The following is a 17,560-nucleotide window of genomic DNA, read 5'->3' on the forward strand; positions in this document are numbered from 1 at the left end:
GGGCTGTGCTGCATCCTGACAGTGTTGTTTCCAATGAGATGTTTTAGTATAACCTGGTTTATAAGTGTCTCTGTGCTGCCCAGACACATCATCCTAAAAGTCATCATCAATCACCACTTCATCCTTGCAGCCTCAAAAAGTGATGCTGGCAGAATTATACAAGCCTTGAAGAGCAACAGGCGCTTCTTCAATCATTCAGTAATTCTCTGAAATAAAGACACTGGCAAAATAATCTTTGCAAAATCAGTCACAACTGTACTAGCTGTACAATTATATAAAATACATGTTTTAATGTGATAAACAAGATGATTACACTACAAAAATCAGGCATTGACAATAATCATAGCATTGTGAAAGCAACAAGAATGTGAAACCATAAAGATACTCATTGTAAAAGACACAGTAAGTCATTATGTTTCTAATACACACACACAACATATTGACACAGGTTATTGTGTGACTTTATGAAGAATTCAAAAACATCTAAAAAGCTAGATTATATGACAGCTGCACAATTAAAATACAAATGTTACAATACACCTACTTTGTCAGCAGCACTTCTTTGTAAACAAGTGCTCCTCATTAGTAATTTTCACATGTATTCCCTGGTGTAAACTAGAATCGTACCACATCAAAGTTAAAATGTAAATACAAGAAAAACTACATATCCATCTCACCTATTCAGCAAGTAATATATATCCTATGATTGCACCCCGTTAGACAGAGGAGCCATAGGGATACCTGAACCATCATTGGCTTCAGTTTTGTCAGGAACAAAACTATATTTTCGATATTTTTTCCTGCGGTTGTTGACAAAGAGGATGATGACGATGATGAGGGCGACGATCAATATAAGAAGCAACAACCAAATGACTGTTGGGGGGACTGCACTTCTTTTTTCTGTAAGACAAACAAGATAAAACAACGTAAATTGAAAGTGTACTTTTCACTTTTTGATGCCATGAATAGGGTCTTGTCTGCAACCTATGTATAGCAACATCAGTTACAACTTCAATGTATACATTTCCATGAGTGCTCTGCACATAGTCAATAATGATACCTTGAATCGCCAGTGTGACAGATCTTGTCACACTCCCAACTTTATTCGTGGCAACACAGATGTAAACACCAGCATTGGTAGACGTGGCTCCTGTGACGCTGATGCTCTTCTGGCTCCCCCTGTTGGTCTCCTTCAAGTTCACTGCAGTGGGGTAGCCACTCCAATGGATCGAAGGGAGAGGGTTGCCATCAGCAGGGCAGTCCAAAGTCACATTTCCACCCGGGTTCACCTGCTTATTTTCAGTTTCCACCTTGAACACAGGGGCATCTTTGTAGAGAAGGGTGAGGATTGAGAAGAAGAATATTCATAATCCTAAATCACTTAGATTCACTGTAAACAAAACAGCATAAAAAAGATTATTTTGGTGATTCCAAACAATACAACTTACACAAAACATTAAGATAAAGCGTGTGACTGGCTGTTCCATGTTTGTTGGTTGCTCTAACTAAGTAATCTCCACTATCATACTTTGTCCAGCGCTGTGGGGAAACCTCTTTATCATCTTTATACCAGGTGACGGTTGGTTCAGGTAATCCCTCTGGTTTACAGTGCAGATTACCATTCTCTTGCACCTCATAGCGATCACCACAAGCAAATGAAGGGCCATCTGTGAACATTGTATCAAAATACTTTTAGGAATAAATAATGGTGAAGGAAATATGAACTTATATACAATCAAGTAGGACTGATTCACTTACATTCGATTGTGATATCCACAGAGGTGTTGCTCAAGCCAAGGGCATTTCTAGCTACAGCTCTGTACTTTCCTGACTGACTCCTGGTGAGGGGCTCAGATGTATTGATCAGTTTTCCCTCATAGTACCACTGAACGTTGGGTTGAGGGTTCCCGTCAGCTTGACAGGGCAAACTCTCCATGCGAAACCCATGCTCCACACCAGCGTAACGGCCTGGACACGCTTTGAACAGCGGCTTATCTACGATTAAAGGTCAGCATACATTAATTAATACTTGATATTATAATCCCAAATCCCTTATATTCAGGGTAAGAAAAACAGCATACAAAGATTATTTTGGTGATTCCAAATAATAAAACTTACACAAAACATTAAGATGAAGCGTGTGATTGGCTGTTCCATGTTTGTTAGTTGCTTTAACTAAGTAATCTCCACTATCATACTTTGTCCAGCGCTGTGGGGAAACCTCTTTATCATCTTTATACCAGGTGACGGTTGGTTCAGGTAATCCCTCTGGTTTACATTGGAAATTACCATTCTCTTGCACCTCATAGCGATCATCACAAGCAAATGAAGGGCCATCTGTGAACATTGTATCAAAATACTTTTAGGAATAAATAATGGTGAAGGAAATATGAACTTATATACAATCAAGTAGGACTGATACACTCACATTCAATTGTGATATCCACAGAGGTGTTGCTCAAGCCAAGGGCATTTCTAGCTACAGCTGTGTACTTTCCTGACTGACTCCTGGTGAGGGGCTCAGATGCGCGGATCGGTTGTCCCTCATAGTACCATCGAACATTGGGTGGAGGTTTCCCATCAACTGGGCAGGGAAAGCTCTGCATGCTGAACTCATGCTCCACACCAGCGTAACGGCCTGGACACGCTTTGAACAGCGGCTTATCTACAATTAAAGGTCAGCATACATTCATTAAAACTCGATATTAAAGGGATGTATTTAGTAAGTAAAAATCCAATAGTGGACAACTCACAGTACACAACAGCCTTATAAGGTGATGAGGTTACAGTAGGGATGAGCTTTGGTCCATTTGGTCCTAGCTGCAGCTCAGCCTCGCATCTGAAAAGTGCTCCGTTGTAATCTCTCTCAGGAGTGAATATCAAGGTTGAGTTCACAGTTACTGGGACCTTTCTGGTGTCATTAAACCTTTGAGTGTGCACAGTTTCGTTGCCGCGGTACCACTTCACGTTCAGCTTCTCCACAGGAGCCACATCCTTGATGTCACATTTCAGCTGGTGCTCCTTGCCTTCACAAATCTGTGACCCATGAGTCACAGAAGAGACTGACACCGAGTCTGGAGTCTCTACAAATAATGCAGTTGAAATTAATTAGTAGGGAAAAAGTGTATGAGAAAACATCATAATATCTTCCATATTGAGTTTGCTTTTGTGGTACTGTAAGTGTACTTTAAAGAGTTTCTATAAGCAATAGACAGTGTATCAAACATTTTGTTGGAAAAGTATCTCAAGATGAAGACATAGTGGTCTGTAGACTTGTACTCACTATAAACAGTGACATCTATCATCTCAGAACACTGGGAACCATCATTTAGATTAATGTAGCATAAAGGTTTCATGGTCCAGTCTTTCAGTTTTTCAACTCTCCAGATGACATCCGGACCTGTAGACGTATTGGCTCCAACTGCAGCCTCCCAGCCCATCAGGGGAACATCTGCAGCTGATGTGCTGCAGTTAACTGAAACTGGATCCCCAAATCTCACCACGACTTCAGCAGGCGTCACTACTAAGGGGCAAGCTGCCATTCAAAAGTAAGCATATTTAAACAGAGCTTAATTTGCTGCACAAGAGATACATATTTCATATCTAAATGAATGTAAAGGACTTGAGACGTATACCTTTTGGTGTTGATGCCTCAGGGGTGGTCATCGCTGCAGGGGCTGCTGCTATGGTCATTTTGATGACTTGCACATGGATTTGTTTAGTTATGCTTCCCAGGCTGTTGGTAGCTGTGCAGTTGCAGGTTGTGCTGGTGGTTATTCGACTGATGTTGAGATTATTTGTGGTCTCTGAGATATTCAGTCCCTCACATGTCCAGTGAAAGAGAGGAGTAGGGTGTCCATCAGCTTCACAGTTCAGGGTGACATCATCACCCTCATTCACATAGACACCCTCTGTTTGGTTTTTGAGCTCAGGAGCATCTGAAATGCAAAGGAGGGCTTTTTATTTGCTCCAATATTGACATGATAGAGAATGACATTGAGGAAATTATTATTCTGTTCATCTGGAAACAACAGTGTTTACTCACAGTGTGCAAGAACAGTGTATTTGTCAGAAACAGCAGGAGGGGATCTATGTGGCCCAAAGTCCAGCTGAGCCTCACATATAAACTGAACTCCGTTTTCTGCTCTGCTGATGTTGACTGCCAGAATAGACGACACGGTTACTGGTGTTTTGGTTGTGCTGTTGAAAGTGTCTGTCCTGATGGTTTGATTGTCTTTGTACCACCTCACAGTGAGGTTTTGGACAGGAGCAACATCGGTATTGCACTGCAGCTCGTGCAGCGTCCCTTCCACTGCAGCTCCATGCTTTAAAGGAAACACGACGATTTCTGGATCCTCTATCAAAACAAAATTCAATATAGATTATGGTTTTTGCCCATTTATACCCATTATATAAAATTCATTTGAAATGACACTTACTGTACAAAGTGATTTCAAGTTCTTTGCTGCATTCTTGAGTGTCATTCAGCTTCATTTTGCACTCTGCCCTTACATTCCAGTCCGAAAGTGACACATTCCAGATGGTATAACTGTCCCCTTCCCTTGGAGAGTCCGTGTTTTCAACAGTCCAGTACATCCCATAATGATCATCATCAATGTTGCTGCAGTTCACCACCACCGACCCTCCAATTTTTTCTACAACCTCAGGGGGAACCAGGATGAGGTCAGTGGGGCAACTACTGTCTGCATCTGTTGCTAGACAAATGGTAATGTTTTTATTAGACTTTACAAGTGAATTGTGCTGCACTCTAGTGGTCAATGCATGTCAGTTTTACTTTGGACCTGTTGAATTTCAGCTCACAGTACTGTCTTGTTTCCAGTAAGAACAACTATACAGCATCTTTGGCAGAAATTCAGTAAAAGTCCCTAACAAACAGTGCGTATATACTGAATTACAGTTAATACAGTATTTATATATTTTCTGTTAACCATCTGTGCTGTGCTAAGACGATAATTGATCTAAAATTCTTCTTATACGTTTTAATTTCAAAATGGACTCCATCAACCACACCCACAATTGTGGTTTATATTAGTCAACCGTCAAAAATACTTTAGTGGAAGTTTTTACAACAAACATCCTAATGCGCACCTCTGCCATTTCAATTTTAAAAAAAGTTTTAATTACGTCTACAGAAGTTACACTTTTGTTAATTTGTTTCACTTAATTCTTTCAAAAAGTCAAAGGTCTTCAGCATGACAACTTCCACCTTTTTTTACAACATCCTTTAAATGATAGATAACAGCACCTAACTAAAAGGAATTAAAATATAATTAACAATTCATTCATTCAAAAGGTATCACTGAAAATAGTCGAGTTAACAAGTTAGAAAAGCACAGTATAATTGAAATGAAGTTGAAAAAACTTTTGTTACCAATTTACATAATCATTTAAGTTAGTATGTTGGTCAGCATTTTTCTTTTCTCAAAATATCCAGTATACAGTTGTCAGTTTCTTTTTCTAGTCTCCATCACTTGTAACACATGGGGCTATTGAAAATATACGCAAGCAAGAAATTACCCCACTATTTGAATGTTTTGTCCGTTGTGCCAGCACAAAATAATCTATCGCATTTAAGACCCCCACAGAGCTCCTGTAGAAGATCATCATCACTCACCGCACAGTGAAAACATGAGCATGAGGATGCCCAACATCCTGAGAGGCAGCATGGCGAGCATGCAGCAGGTAAGAGGTCGATGGAAGAGGTGAGGTGTATTTCAGGGTACTCCAGAGGACGTCCAGCTTTAGTACCTGGATAAAATTAATCCTGGCTCAGAGCTGGCCTCGGCCTGCTGCTGACAGTTTCACCAGCTTAGGGCGGTAAAAAGAAAAGTATACCAGGGGAAATTCAACGCCCTGTGTACAGGAAACTGCAAAACGGAAATATGACACCAAAACCACAGTTTGCTGTTTGTGGAACAGAGCTCCTGTCTGCCGATATTTTGTATATAATTTAATGGATCATTTTCTGAATAATTTTATAATCATCAAGAAGCAGTTACTTTGGCATAATTGTATTTATTATTTTTGAAAGGTACATTGCAAATTATAAAACATCAAATGTGGTCAGGAAATTGCAAAACAGAGACATTTCAACATAGTACATGTGAGTCATCATCCAGTGATTCATAGTCTATACACACGTTACTAACTGGCCTCTAATTAACATATACAAACATTATTTTATTAACAGACACACTGACTCAAACTATACAGGGATAAAACTGAAACATATTCTTTAAGGCCCTCTACACGTCTGCATCATTACGTTTCTTTCTCACACGTCAATAATGGAAATGTTATGTGGGTTTGATCATCATGGAGACTCGTTTGAGAGAGTAGGACCCTCCGTGGAACTCTGCCCAGTAGACCCCATCCTGGTAACGGCTGCGATAGTGTCCGCCACGATACCACACACCATTCAAGTTGGAGTGGGCACACATGTGGTACCACCAGCCTCCTTTTTGGTAATGAGCGCAGTTACCTAGCGACACAACAGAGGAACATGCTTGTCAACTGAAAAATGTCAAAATACCAACAGAGATGTAACAAACAGGACCGGGAGGAAAGAATACCTGTATAGCTGTCCTTGTCTCGATCCAGAGTGGTGAAGGCCTTGTTGTTGTGCCATGAGAGGGAATCCCCTGCGTTGCCGTGGTATTGTCCTAACCGCAGCCGGTACCAATCGCTCTCCGGTTCCAGGTGGAAGCTGTCATACTCAGCAAAAACATGCCGGCCCTGCCAGTCCTCCAGAGCCACTCGCAGCTTATATTGGGCCTGTTTAGTCAGCCAGTAGAGGTGTTCCAGGCCGAGCCAGTACTCTCCATCTAGGTTCCCAAAGCCTTGCTGCAATACACCAACAAACCGATTTAATCTGAGGAAAAATATTTATCTTGTGTTGTTCTTAAAAATATGGATCAGACATTGACGGTCCTCGGAGGATGTATCCTACTAGAACTTTGGTGATCTTCTGACTATTCATTTTTTAGAGAAACAAGTGCAGTTGCTGTTCAATAAGTGCCTTCTGCTTGCAGCTTTCTGCTCATCCAACCTCGTCCTTGAACTTCCTTGGGTCATGAGTAATACACATTCCATGGCCTAGTCATGTCCCGTAGCAATAATGGAGTATACAGCTAGCTATTTGGGAGAAGGCTATTTTCGTGGGGGAAAAAAAGCGTTTATTCCAAAAGTTACATCGTTGAGGCTTGAAATGTTTGAGTTTGGTACAACTTAATGTCTTAACTGAATGGCCTTTCTTTCCTCATTTGTTCTTTAATGTACTGTAGCAAGCGAAGGAGAGCAATCTGTACCCAGCATGCCGATAGATGCTCTAACAGTTAATAGGGGTCTCCTCTCAATACACTAGACAGTTTATACATAACACACTAAATATTTCCCGTTGAGCTCAAGAACTCAAACTCAGCACTACACTTCCTTGGGTCATCAGGAATACACCCGCCATGTGTAAAGTTGATGGGATGAAAATCAGACATATACAGACAGACACTCCTTCTATTATAGTTACAACTATTGGATGTATTGCCAAGACATTGATATTCATGTTCCCCTCAGGATGACCTTTACTAACAGTGGTGATCGCCTGACTTTTCACCTAGCACCCTCATCAGGTCAAAGTTTCAATTTGTCTAATACTTTGGTTTATGACTGAACACCTGCAGAACTTTGGGGCTAATTATCCAACGTCAGCATGCTAACACACTACACTAGGAATCACCTTATACTGCTCCCAAGTTCTGAAGAAGTTAACCGACCCATCCTGTCTCCTCTGGATGACCGTCCACCCTCCCTGAGCCCGACTCTGCTCACACCAGGCCTGCAGGAGCCGGTTGGCGCTCTGTGGACGGAGCAGGTAGATACCGCTGGTGGTCTCACCTGATTCCAGCACGTGCTGGCAGTCCCGCCATGGCCCTGAGATGGGAGAAAGAAATATATGGAACCAAATGATGGTGTCTGAACCACAATAGGAAATATGCAGATATATGTTACTGTTATATTTTGACCATAATGTATTGCTATGTCATGGCCAATAACTCTCACTTCGAATTAATTAGTCTGTGAAGCAAGACAGAGTCGAATCGAAACATAATACTTTAGATCCTATCAAGCAGTGATTACCTCCGCCAAGGAGATCATGTTTTCAGTTTGGTTTGTTTGCTTGTTTGCCAGCAGGATTACACAATACGGACTACTGGCCTGATTTGCATGAGACTTGGTGGAAACAGAAATAATACACTTTTTGTGAACATTCTCTCTCTCTCTCTCTGTCTCTGTCTCTCTCTCTCTCTCTCTCTCTCTCTCTCTCTCTCTATCTATCTATCTATCTCTCTCTCTCTCTCTGAGTGCCTTTCTAATTTTCATAGTACCTTTGAAATGGAGTTAATGGCTTGTGGGGATTTATTTTTTGTCAAACTCATTGCAACATTGATTTAAACTCAGTTATGGCAATCTAAGAAAACACTAGGGCGCTGGGTACGGATGGTTTTGATAATCCTCATTGGTTTCAGCTCCGGGAAGATCGGCTTATCTTTTTAGAGCTGAGGAATTTTCCCCCAAAAATGTTGTCTGTGGTGTCTTACATCCCACTGATAAGATGAACATAGGAATCTGCACGGAGAAAATGTATACATTGAGGAGAATCTCCCACACTTAAGTGATAATGCCTAAATCACTGACAGGCATTTGTATTATGTGCTCAGTCACATCCACACAGACAACATGTGGTCTTTCATCATGCCTTGTTTGAAATACTGCTGAAATCCTCTACTTTGTCATTTCAAACATTCCAGTTGTGCAAGTATACAGTAGCTGTGTCATTTAAAACTCCAACAAATCCTGTGTTTTCACAAGTTTTCTTCATTATAAAGCCCTCTCTGTTCTGATAAGAGCTGCTGGCTGTGTTTCACACTGTTTAGGCATTCTCAGAGAGATATGGCTCCTACCAGCAGGTCACTGACTCCTTCAACTTTCGCTTATCTAAGCAGCTAAATAACTCTGACAGAAGATTGATACGTCTATACACACAAGTCTAATTAAGCAGTTCTGCTAGAAGATATGCTTTACATTGATGTACCTGGAGTCTTTGTGATAGGAAAACTAACAAAAGGAGGGTCTGTAGGGGTGTTGGCTGTAGTGGTGGGAAGGGAAATAACTGTTTTTTCCTGCTGTGGAGGAAGAGCACTTTGGTCCCTTTGAACATCATTGGTCATTTCGTTGGCTTCAGAGCTGTAATTAGGATGCACATTAGACTGCCTTTTAGGTGGTTCGGGCGTCACCTGTCCAGGCCAACACAAAAACGACAAACCATTCTTAGTTCCCGTGTCAAAACAGAAAATAAATTTGCAACATGCAGACCAGCTTGTTTCCTACCACGGAGGCCTTTGTTGAGTCCCTGCACTGGCACTGCTTCTCCAGACGAGCAATAAACTGGTTCTGGGAACTCAGCGTGGAGGTGAGGGCTCCATATTTCTTCTCCAGGTCCCTGTAGTTACTGGACACCTGCAGCGCCTGACATGTTGCACCAGACATAAGGATTAATTTGATAACGAGAAGGATAAAATGTAGCTTTGCTGTGCTCTGCTCACCAGTGTTGTCGCATTTAGCAGGAGGTTCTCCACCCGTTGTTGCTCCAGAGCCTGGTCTTTCTTGTGTATAACTTCTTGTAGCAGCTGGGCATAGAGCTGGGTGATGCGTGAATTCATGCTTATGCTCTCTTTGCGCAGGGCTCTTACGTCCATGGCGAGGGACCCTTCCTTCTCCAGTTGGCCCCGGAGCTTCTCCAGCTGCTCCTGCTGCCGTCTGAGGTCCGCCCGCAGTGCTGCCACCTCTGACTGGTTAGTAGAAGCAGACTGTGTGTTCAAACACAGCGCACCAGTCAGTTTTTGCTGTGGAACAATGAAAGTGTAGGAGCAACGGCCTCCTTTTGTATCCGAAGATCTCGATGAACGTTTCTGGGTGCTCTCGCCATGGGCCCCTTCATTCCGTCCCCTGGCTCCTGGTATGTCCACACAGAGTGTTAAGAAAAGAGTCAGACCTATTGTCAGAGTCTTCTCCATGAATGTGTTAATTTTCGGAGGGCACCCTGGCAGCGGAGGAGAGGACATGATGGAAATTAACACACCAATAACAACACATTAATAACAAGTGATACTAAGACATAAACGTTGCATTCAGAGAAGCAGTTGGTTGTCGGTCTTAACTGTTCACCAGATGTTTCCTTGCAAAGTGATAGTAGCTACACACATTTCCCCCTGGCTGGAATTTATTAGCAGGTCAACACTGAAAAGACAACAGTCAACATCGACCAGCCAGAATAAACACATCTCCATCTCACGGTAAACAGAAGAGTTACCCCACACCTAGCCACAACAACCACGGTCAACACCATAAACATATGAATCCAAATAAGTCAATATGGACATCTGACACAGGAATCTCTTGCCCAGATTTCTCACTGGTACCAGAACCATATGTCTACATTTCAAACAAATACCTTTTTACTGAATTAAACATATTCCGGTATGATTTAACAAACTAATGAGTTATTTGTCTAAGTGCAATTTTTAAATGCCATAAACATTTCAGTCTGCATTAAAGTGGATTATATTGACTTACCGTAGCAGCTGAAAAGTGTTCAGGGTGTCTTTGTTCTCCTCTACTGTGTAGCTGAAGCTCCCAGGATGCACAAATGTAAAATAACGGCTAAAGCATTTTCAAAAAAATCACATGTTCAAAGACCAAAAAGAGTCACATGAACAAGCCTCTTCCTCCGAATTAAAATCGGACTGTGGTCCTCCGTAAATGTTGAAGTGAAGATGACGCAGCGAAATTTGGGTCACAAATGAATCTCAAGAAGCAAACACAAGAATGGCATCGCAAGTTTTGTCAGCAGCTACAGACTACCTCTTCTTCTGTGTCAGGATTTCTGGAGAGGGAGACTAATTACAAACTATCCAAATGACGCCGCCTCCCAGTACCTGCTGTTTAGCTGGATGTCTCCTCCCTCTGCCGTCAACCTGATATCCTGCCACAGACTCTATCCCATAAGGATCTGAACTAGTTGCAGTGGTTCACACTAATGTTTATTTTTATTGATGGTTTTGTGAATGGTTGTTGTGTCTATAAAATGTCTAAAAATAATGAGAAATGCCCAGAGCCCCAAGTGACGTTCACAAATGGCATCCTCATCATACGAGAAGTGAGAAGTGAAACAGTCAATGTTTGGGATTATTTTTTGTATGCTCCAAAACAATACTTAAAGTATCAAAATAGTTGCAGATTAACTTTCTGTTGTTCAGCTTATCAGTTAATCAACAACTTATTTCAGCTCTTTCATTTATACTTCCACCACATCACTTGTGCAGTTGGCATATGTTCTCCCTGCTAGTGTGTGTTGGCTCTAATCTGGGACTATCCTTTTGGTACGTTTTACTGTAATAGACAGCTCGGTTTCCTGAAAAATATACACATCGTAAACAATTGTACATTAGCTATAGATGTATAGGGACTAACATTTAACACTTAGACATTTACATGGCTTTATCTTTTATCTGACTTAAGTTGGGTGTAGCAGTTGTACAAGAAGTATTCATATTATTTACTTTATTAAAAATGGCAATGCCAATAAAAGATAACATGATATTGGAATATAATTACTAATACATGAGCATGTACATGTACGCTGCAAAAGCAACAGCTGGTTGAGGTAATGCTAATTTTACCTTTAATTTTGATTTTCTATGCTACTGCTGGTTACTTTAATCCATAACAATGCATCTTATTTTATAAACTGATCATATGTTTTACATGTAAAATCTTAATTTTTCAACGTAATTGTTGCAGTCAAATAATTGCAATGGAGTGAAAAGAGTGCAATATTGGAAGTAAAAAGGATCATAACATGTAAATATTTAAGTACATGTACCTCATAGTTATTTAGTTCAAATTCAAATAGCCTTAGTGTAGTCATAGCGAAGTGTGCCAACTACCCTCAAGTTGATCTTTAAAGGAGAATCAGACAAGTCTGCACCGGTCTGCACAAGCGTACAGTTTCTGATTCAGCTTTAGTTTGTTGTACATAACTGCAGCTGCTTTCTGTTGTATGGGATGACGTAGCAATCTTCCCCTTAAAAAACTTTGATGCATTAAATGTTGTGGGGTGGGATGTTCTTCCACTGCTGGTTACACCCGATCTGTGATATCAGTGCAGTTACAGGGTGGGGCGAAAGTGTGCAATCAAATAGGCCAAATTTATTTTGGCTATCTGAATTCTATCACAACTGCTTGCTGTTTGCATGTAATTCTGGTGTTACATCATAGTCTGTGGTCAGCAGTGTTGTCAGTAAACACTTTGAAATAACATATTTGATATTGCAGCAGTTGTCTTCCTGTAATAGGCTACAGACCTGTCAAAGATTAGACCCTTCAATGATGGGGTGTGTGAAGTGCATGTGACACCTAAAATTATATTCTTGTTTGTGGTTTCACAGCAGCTGGCAGTGCTGCATTGTTGCCACCCATTGGAGCTAATTACATATTGTGATTTCAATGTGTCCTCTTCTACCAAATAAAATCAATGTTTCTGTTTTTTTTTTTTTTTTGTTACAGTCCGTTACCACTCCTAAATAAAGTTAAAGAAAGACAGTTAAAATTAACATAGTATATTGCGCCTGTTTTAAGGAGTCCAATAGAAAATAACGGTGCATTTATACATTTTGTGCACACAAATAAGAATGCATTTATTTTGCCAGAAGGTTTACAAACACAAATGTATATATACATAAGTCCTACCTCGGGCATGGTTTACTGCAGTCTCTCTAGTGGCTGTGGACACAACGAGGAATGCAACAAAACGTGCTAACATTTCCGTAAAAATAATCTTTCACAATAAAGTAGCCACGCGAAAACAATCACAGCTGAACAAAAACAATCATATAACCATTGTTTTTTGTTGGTGACAGTTAAGATTTACAGTTCAACATTATTCACACGGAAAATACAGATGGTTACTCCATAAAAAGGACAAAGGCATAGATAATATGCATTACACCATGTAAAAATGTGTAAAAGAAATTTTAAATATGCTGTAGTTCATTATTGTCTGACCAATGGAACACATTAAAATGTTTTGTTTGATTGAATGATTGAAATATTTATTCCGAATATGTAAATAAAATTTAAACAGAAAACAAAAATAGCAATAATAATAATAATAAAGCGAAATGATCGCACCACTGCAGGTAGAAAAACACATATAAAAATGATTTAAGCACAAATATTAAATTTACAAATTCGAAAAGTTACTTTTTTAAGCGCACCCCTTCGCCATAATTAGTAGCATTAATTTATTTATAGTGTATATAATAAATACAATTATAATAAATGAATTATTAATACATAAGTGTTGAAATTAAGAATACTGTACTGTACAGTAAACACAGCGGATCACTTTCGCTAGGAACTATTTCGAGACACATAGGCAACACGGATATATTAGAGTGTGACACACATCGGTAGCACCATGTGGGAGACGACGTCGTTACTGGCGTTGGCTTCGTAGTTGAAACTCCGTTCGTGCTAACGGCTGTAGATAGCGTTTTGCGGTCATAATGAACGTGTTTTTTAGTAGAAGTACAATAATAGTGTAACAACAATTAATGTAACGCTGTTGTGTTGATTCAAGCAGCTCTAAAACATCCCGCTGAATAATGGGGAAATCAAAGGTGAGTAACGGCCTAGAGCTAGCGGGTTAGCCTAAACTAAAGACCTAACGCTATTATTCAAGATACTGTTATCATTGTTCCTGTGTGAAACTGTACCAAGTGTCAAATGTCTTTTTAAAACCAAATGCATCACAATTCATATATGGATGTTGTGCTTTCAGACAAAGAACCAGAAGAAATCCCGAACAACTGCCAACCATGTGGCCGAGGAGACTTACGGAGCCATCCCCCACTCCTTCGTGTTTAATCGGGGCCAGGTTGGGAAAAACGTGGGTCAGCTCATCCTCGACATGCGGAGGGTCATGGAGCCGTACACGGCAGAGTCTCTGAAGGTCTGTGTGTAAAACTGGGGCATCCTTTCTTCAGCACAAATGTGACAGATAACTGCTGGGCGAGGAGGCCATGTTGCTTACACGGCATCACTAAAATGTAGAGTAGGGGGTTTATTCGAACTTTTGAGTAAAATAGCAATGTTAATCAGTAACATGAAACGTCTTTGCCATATCATGATGTTTCACAGCCGCTGTGCCTGATCTGTTGTGTTTTTTTTAACAGGTCAGGAAAAACAACGTGCTGAAAGACTTCGTGGCTATAGCAGGGCCACTGGGAGTGACACACTTCATGATCTTCAGCAAGACTCCCAGCTCTGTCAACGTGGTACGCTCACATTCCGCCATCAACAAACAGATCTTAGTAGTGGATGACTTTCCAGTTGTTTTTGTTTTGCCAGCGCCACCGTCCAACCACACATTTCTTGTGCTTTCAGAGACTTGCCCGACTTCCCAAAGGACCAATGCTTCATTTCCGAGTGCTGAAGGTACAGATATGAACTTGTGGTTACGCTGCAATAGATAGCTGGGCTCAGATGATGACATTTTAATATTTGACTGTTAGTGATGCTTTCAAAGTAAACGCACTGATGAGCCCAAACTGCCTACGCTATTGTTGCCTCTTAATTCTTCCCAATCTTAAAAGGATTCTTTTGAACTGTTTTACAGTACTCTCTTGTCAAAGATGTGGTTTCATCTCTAAAGAAGCACAGAATGCACGAGCAGCAGTTCACTCATCACCCGCTACTCATCCTCAATAACTTTGGATCCGACGGCATGCATGTCAAACTCATGGCCACCATGTTTCAGAACATGTTTCCTTCAATTAATGTGCACAAGGTATGTACTTTAAGGCCAAATCTTGCGTTGTCCCTTTGGTTACCTCGAGATTCAAAGGCCTTGTTGGCATGATGAACGTATAGTCTTCTGAGATTTCCATTGAAGATTTATTAAAAGTAAACGCTTTCTGATTTCTGAATCTGAGCCATTTATCATCTTAACTGTTTAACTCTGAATTCTAGCAAAAACAAGGATATTGTTGTTTTCCAGGTGAGCCTCAACAATATCAAGAGGTGTGTGCTGCTGAATTTCAACCCAGAGACCCAGGAAATAGAATTTCGACACTAGTAAGTAATATTTTGCCATAAGCATTGTTTTCTCAGTTGAAAAATCGTCACAGCTGCATACATTCGCTCTTGGTTGTAGCTGCTCTTTGACAAAATACGAGAGGCTCAGATGATGACAGATTGTGATTTGACTGTTCAGTGATGCATCTTCAAAGTAAACGCACTGATGGGACCTCCACGCAATAACCACATCTCTTGTACAGTATATATTGCGTAGTTATCACGCTAACCTGCATTATCCCTTTCCCATCCTGCAGCAGCCTGAAGGTCGTCCCTGTGGGCATGAGCCGTGGAGTCAAGAAGCTGATGCAGGAGAAGTTCCCCAACATGAGCAAGTTCGAGGATATCAGCGAACTGATGATGAAGTAAGGTTCTTGTGGAGGTGCAAGGGCTGGATAATGAACTTCCCTGTCATTCAATACCAAATTTCCTTACCTTAGGAGTAAATCGGATCAGTTCCAGCGAGCCAGTAACAATTCAGTGTCCTTGTACCAAGATCTGAATTTGCTGTGGCTTTTTTTTTTTTTATTAAACATCATAGAGACATGCAGGGAAAACACTGGTACGCACCGAGGCAGGGTTCAGATTTGACCCTCATTCTTTTCGTTAAAATGGATCATTCAGGAACAACGGCAGTATTGCTGATGTGATGAACTATTTTGTGCTCTGTTGCGTCTCTCAGGGGGGCGAACCTTTCAGAGAGTGAAGCCGAACAAGACGGGGAGCACAACATAACCGAGCTACCACAGGTCTACTCTGGCCGAGGCAACATGGCATCCCAGCAGAGTGCTGTCCGTTTGACCGAGGTACGTGGCGCTCAGGGAGGTTAATTCTTTAAATAAATAATCTGAAAATGATGCACGGATGGCACCTGCATTTATGCACTGTGTTGTCCTCAGATTGGTCCCCGAATGACTCTGCAGCTGACAAAGATCCAAGAAGGCATGGGAGATGGGGATGTTCTTTATCACACCATGAGTGAGCGCACTCTTGTCCTTTATTCATTTACATTTCTGCTCGATGTATTCTGGTGTACATGATGACAAAATCATTATGAATTATGTGATTTTTCTCCAAAAGTAAACGCTTACTGATGCATCTAAAGATTACAGAGTTTGATACAGTGTATATACCTTATCTAAATGGTCTTTTAATGGGAAGTTATGTGCTGTGTTTGCAAGTCTCCAAAACGGAGGATGAAATACAGGAGATCCTGAAGAGGAAGGAGGCCCAGCTGAAAGAGAAGAAGGATCGCCGGAAAAAGCAGGAGCAGAATGTTGCTCAGAAGAAAGAGAAACGAGAAGAGAACAAGTAATTTGGCCTTGTAAAAATGTTCGCTGCTCTCTTTTTTTTTTATTTTTTTTTTCATTTGGTGGAAGTGTAAAATGGTTTGTTTTCCTCCTAACAGGAAAAAGAGCCTGGAAGGCATTAAGCGGAAACTTGCTGAGGCTGAAGAGGACAGTGAGGTGGAGGACCCCGGGGCACAGGACGATAAGCCGGCTGCTGTTGAATCTGATGATGAGGCAGAGTACTACAGACAGGCCGTAGGAGAGGAGCCAGACGAAGGTAAATATATCTATTTTGCCAGTAGTTCTTGGGTCTTGTTTGGAATTATTGTATTAACAAAGGCTTGTTTTCTGTTCAGACATGTTCCCCAGTACCATGAAGAGGCACGGCTCCGAGAGGAATCATGGGCCCGCCAAGAAGAGGAAACTGTCCCCAGGGAAACCATTTAGGAAAGACAGAGATGCTAAATCACCCAATAGAAGTGGCCCAGGAGGACATCACAGGGACAAAACGGGGAAAGGATGGAACAAATCCAGGGACGGGGAAAAAACATTTGGAAGGAAGCCTGGAGGGAAGGCATTCGGAGGAAAGAAACCAGGCGACAGGGAGAGAAAATTTGGCGGAAAGAAGAACTTTGATGGGAACAAAACATTCGGGGGAAAGAAAAACACAGACAAATCTTTCAAATCTAAAGGTCCGAAAAGCAAGCAGGCCTTCAAGAAGAAAGGCGCAGGAGCAAAGCAAGGCTTCAAACAGAGGAAGGGAAAAGGCTGATCCTCTTCTCTCTGGACCTGGACATTGAATGTGTTTATGTTTGACCACCAGATGGCAGCAAGTATAAGTTTGCCATCAATGCCTCAGCTTCGTGAGTGCTGTTCTGGTTGTTTGAGAGACAGTTTATTGCTGAAATCCGCACACGGACAGAGAACCAACTATATTTTTCACATTGTACAGATTCATTGAAATTGTACATGTTTAATAAATTGTTTAAAAATGATCTTGGTGAATTATTTTATTTAGTGTGCAGTAGGTTTCAGGGTGTGCTTTATCATTAATTTTC

At 41.1% G+C, this 17,560-nt stretch overlaps 3 protein-coding genes across 4 annotated transcripts; 1 reads left to right on the forward strand and 2 right to left on the reverse strand.

Annotated features, from left to right (window-relative positions):
• Window positions 1–265: 265 nt before the first annotated feature.
• Window positions 266–5,825, reverse strand: LOC310959730 (hemicentin-2). Of its 2 annotated transcripts, none has more exons than XM_083931190.1 (12): window positions 5,636–5,825; window positions 4,440–4,709; window positions 4,046–4,357; window positions 3,636–3,938; window positions 3,284–3,535; window positions 2,754–3,083; window positions 2,429–2,665; window positions 2,119–2,337; window positions 1,759–1,995; window positions 1,449–1,667; window positions 1,061–1,327; window positions 266–900 (listed from the first exon to the last, which is right to left on the reverse strand). In XM_083931190.1, the coding sequence occupies exons 1-12, from the start codon at window positions 5,694–5,696 to the stop codon at window positions 701–703; spliced, it is 2,907 nt and encodes a 968-aa protein (XP_083787316.1). In that variant the 5' UTR covers window positions 5,697–5,825; the 3' UTR covers window positions 266–700. The 2 variants fall into 2 exon arrangements, with proteins under 2 accessions (XP_083787316.1, XP_083787315.1); XM_083931189.1 differs by having other exon boundaries at window positions 4,440–4,715.
• Window positions 5,826–6,317: 492 nt separating this feature from the next.
• angptl6 (angiopoietin-like 6) lies at window positions 6,318–10,091 on the reverse strand (the record flags this gene model as incomplete). The annotated part of the gene is made up of 6 exons (XM_083931761.1): window positions 6,318–6,502; window positions 6,594–6,864; window positions 7,754–7,947; window positions 9,110–9,311; window positions 9,406–9,543; window positions 9,621–10,091. The coding sequence occupies 6 exons, from the start codon at window positions 10,089–10,091 to the stop codon at window positions 6,318–6,320; spliced, it is 1,461 nt and encodes a 486-aa protein (XP_083787887.1).
• A 3,473-nt stretch (window positions 10,092–13,564) lies between these two features.
• ppan (peter pan homolog) lies at window positions 13,565–17,497 on the forward strand. Its single transcript, XM_083931572.1, has 12 exons — window positions 13,565–13,757; window positions 13,919–14,089; window positions 14,313–14,414; window positions 14,524–14,574; window positions 14,756–14,926; window positions 15,137–15,213; window positions 15,471–15,578; window positions 15,896–16,019; window positions 16,113–16,191; window positions 16,395–16,524; window positions 16,622–16,779; window positions 16,859–17,497. Exons 1-12 carry the CDS (start codon window positions 13,743–13,745, stop codon window positions 17,272–17,274), a joined length of 1,602 nt encoding a protein of 533 aa, XP_083787698.1. The 5' UTR covers window positions 13,565–13,742; the 3' UTR covers window positions 17,275–17,497.
• The last annotated feature ends 63 nt before the right edge of the window (window positions 17,498–17,560 follow it).

Source organism: Echiichthys vipera, assembly GCF_963691815.1.
Source record: "Echiichthys vipera genome assembly, chromosome: 17".
NCBI classification, from domain to species: domain Eukaryota; kingdom Metazoa; phylum Chordata; class Actinopteri; order Perciformes; family Trachinidae; genus Echiichthys; species Echiichthys vipera.